Source organism: Canis aureus, chromosome 1, assembly GCF_053574225.1.
Source record: "Canis aureus isolate CA01 chromosome 1, VMU_Caureus_v.1.0, whole genome shotgun sequence".
Lineage (NCBI taxonomy): Eukaryota > Metazoa > Chordata > Mammalia > Carnivora > Canidae > Canis > Canis aureus.
The window spans coordinates 36,064,389-36,067,981 of NC_135611.1; the positions used below are offsets into that span (position 1 = coordinate 36,064,389).

Sequence of the window (3,593 nt, forward strand, 5' to 3'; positions counted from 1 at the left end):
ATACCATTTTTTACTTGAACGATTGACAAACTATAGTTACTTGGAAATGGGTATTTGGAAGACATTTCCTTGAAAATGAACCAAGTGGGCCTGTCACTTCAAGGAAAACAAAAGACAGTATTTGCCACTGGCCGACCTAATTGAAGCTATCAAGACCAACTTAAAATTGTGGAAAACTTATACCATCGCTCTCAGTTTTTCAGCTTCCCAATACTGTAAGACTTCTCTGATGAGATCAGTAGTAATATGAATGAATGTAATCTCTTGATATGTATAATGAGATGTGTCAACATTGTAAGGTCTCTATCACTGTGAGCCAATACTTTCCAAATGAAGGATGTATGAGGTTACAAAATCATGTATGGGTAAAGGATTCTTTCTAAGTTCAAGATAGAGGAATGAATTCTAATGTAACAGAATGAAAAGTTCATTGATCAGAGTTCATGTTATAACTTAAGAAATTACTTAAGAAATAACTTAAGAAATTACTACTTGGGAGTTTTGCTAGAGAATTAACAATTATCCACAATTACTTGAAAAGGTTATTAGAATATTTCTCCCTTACCACATATTTTTGTGGACTTTTCAGACTTCAACCAAAACTTCGTATCACAATAGTTCAAATACAGAAGCAGACAGGAGAGTCCAGCTCTTTTCTGTTAAACCTGACATTGACATTGAAGACATTTGCAAAACTGTTTTTTTTTTTTTTTAATTCTCACTGAATTGCTTTTGGAAAAAGTTATTTTTCATAAAGTGTGTTTGCTAACATGTAATGGTTTTATTGTTATCTACACGAATTACTAAATATTTTACAATTTTGTTTTAATTTCCAATTTGATGAATATCAACAGCTAGAACCCTCATTAACAGACTCTGTGGTATTCAAGAATTTTTAAGAACGTAATGAAGTCCCAAGGCCAAAAGGTTTGAGAATTACTGATCTAAAATATGTCAGCTCACATTACTTAAAACCATTAGTCCCAATGGCTCCTCATTCCCCTCAGGATAAAGTCACAAGTTCTTGCACTGGCCTAGCAGGCTCTACTCTTACCTGTTCCTCCTCCATCACCCATCCCTCTACTCCTCCCCTTGCTCACTCCCTCCAGCCACATTTGCCTCTTTGATGTTCCTCCAAAAAGCCAGATAATTTCAGTATTACCACCATTGCACTAGCAGTTCCCTCTGCCTGGAAAGCAATTCCCTGTTTTCTGTGTGACTATTTCCCTCCCTTCCTTAGTCTTGCTCAAGTGTAACCATCTCTATAGTCTAACATAAGCATCTTGTTTGAAAGTGCAAACGTACTGCTACTCCCATCCTGCACAACACCTAATAAACTTGTTTATGCCTACAATTTGTGTGCCCCCCCAAGTATAACATAAGCTCCAAAAGCGAGGCAAAATGCCCACCACATAGAACTGACTCAACAAGTATTTGTTGAATGCCGAATGAATGAAAGAACTCGTCTGACAGCCTGTCGTTTTTCAGGATGTGTCCAGAATCCCAAGAGAAAGAGACGATGCAACTTACATAGAGGAGTGGGCAATGCTAGTAAAGATTTTTCTGAATGCAAGAACATGAAAGAGGGATACAGTGATCATAAACCTTAATCCTCAGTCCTGAAGGCATTATGGGCCTGAAAAAAGCTCTTGGGAGAAGTCTGGGTTGGGGAATATTATAAAGATCGTGCAAGGCGGATTTAACTGTATGCCAATGAACGCTGGCCCTGTGCTCAACTCCTCCACCCATCTCCCGCCTCTTCGGTCTCCCAAGAAACTAAAGTCCCCAAAGCCCTCCTTGGACCCCCTTCCACTCAAACGCAAGTGGTCCACACCAAGTGATTGAAAAACTTCTAGACTTTATGGAAAAAGAAACGACAATCAACTAGCCAAAAAAGAGCCTCCAAATCCCGTCTGATCCCAGTTCCTTCCCCCCTCTCTTGCTGGTTTAGGACCTCTCCACCGTCTCAGTTCTCACGGGTCCTGACAGTCTCCCAACGCTGTTCCTAAGGGTCCACAGGAAAGCAGGTCAGGCGGGACGGCCTCAGCTAAGCACTTGTGCACGAGGAAGGCGCGAGAAACAGGAGCAATGGAGAACCGGTCCACTTCGGGGCAGGAACACGCGGGAGAAACGGCAAACGGGAGGAACTCGGGACACGCTCCCGCGTGGCAGTGACGAGACGGGGGTGTCAGTTCTCCTCCGGCTTGTCGGCTGGCGGTCCGCAAGGCTGCAGCATCTTCTCCATCAAGTTGAAGCGGACTCGCGCTTTGCTCTCATTCTCCGCAATGGCGAAGTAGTTGAGAAGGTCGAAGTGGCCCATGTAGGAGCAGTAGGAGTCGCGGTGCTGGTTTACCAGCCACTCCCACTTGGTGGTGTCGGCGTGGCCCGTGCCGATGTACTTGGACTGCAGGTGCTCCAGCTGGCTGTGGATAGTGTAGCGGTCAGTCATCTCGCCGCTTTCCCTTCGCGCCCAGGTCAGACGCCGCAGAGGAGAAGCTGCTCTAGACTTCCACGCGGGAGAGAGCCCACGACACGGCACCTCCCGGCCGGCTCAGTCGCAGGAGAATGACGTCACAGCCACGGAGCCGCGAGGACTCGCGGTCCTAGCGCTCAGAGGAGGAAGCGGAAGTGTATTCCGTCAGGGAATTGGAGTTGCCTAGGCGACGCTACCAGTCGGCCGCCCACCCCCCGCCCCCGCCATGGAGAGCTCCGCCCCCTCCGTAGAGCGTTGCATCATGGTTCATTCAGTGGCCCTTGCTCTAGCGCGGAGCGTTGCATGCCGGGAGCTGCGGTCGCCGAGGGTTCGTGCGCGCCCGCCTCCCTGGGCGGTCGTCGCGGTTTAAGAGCCCGCCGGCGCCTGGTGGAGCGTCGTGTCGGGGCGGCGGGGAGCATCCCTGGGCGGCTGGGAGCTGCGAAGAAATGGGGAGCTGCCACAGGCCGCCGTGAGAGTAACCTCGGTGTAACTTTGGTTTCGGAGCGAATGTGGCGGCGTGGTGGGCCCCGTCACGGCCCGGGGTGGGTCACCCTGAGAATCGGTCGACGCGACTGCGGCTCCCAGCTGTGCGTCTTCCTTCAGCGCTGGCGGGGCCGCCGTTTCCCGCCCGGTGCCCGAGGACCCTACGGGCGCCGACACATTCGGGCTCCCACACCGAGCCCCGCCCCCCCCACCCCCGCCCCTCGGCGCTCCAGCTGCTTCATTTGATGTCCTGCCTCCAGCTGCTCGCCCCACCCTACGCACCCCAGCCTGTGTGTCTCAGCATTCCGTGCCGCTCGCCTCTCCAGTTCTTTGTACTAGATGTTCCCTCCGCTTGGAATGCTTTTGTTCCCTTGGCAAACAACTTCTCTCTTTAAGTCAGCTCAAAAGCATCTCCTTGAAATCGGCTTTGGCCACACCAGACAGACGTAAAGTCTCCTGTACATCGCTTCATTATGATCGCTTTATAGCCTACGCTTTGGGTTCTTTTTTTTTTTTTGAGAACTCCCTCGTGTGAATTCAAACTACTTGGGGGAAAGTAGCGTATACTTTTTTTGATGCCATCATTTATCATAGCTTCTTTTGTGGCATCTTTTTTGTGATAACCACACTTGCGATA

At 49.0% G+C, this 3,593-nt stretch overlaps 1 protein-coding gene across 1 annotated transcript; it reads right to left on the bottom strand.

Moving 5' to 3' along the window:
- Positions 1 to 1,838: 1,838 nt before the first annotated feature.
- SF3B5 (splicing factor 3b subunit 5) lies at positions 1,839 to 2,578 on the bottom strand. Its single transcript, XM_077895753.1, has one exon. The coding sequence runs from the start codon at positions 2,447 to 2,449 to the stop codon at positions 2,189 to 2,191; it is 261 nt and encodes an 86-aa protein (XP_077751879.1). The 5' UTR covers positions 2,450 to 2,578; the 3' UTR covers positions 1,839 to 2,188.
- Between the last annotated feature and the right edge of the window lie 1,015 nt (positions 2,579 to 3,593).

Excerpts from the sequence above, each read along its gene's own strand:
- SF3B5 (XM_077895753.1), bottom strand. The coding sequence starts at position 2,449 with ATGACTGACCGCTACACTATCCACAGCCAGCTGGAGCACCTGCAGTCC.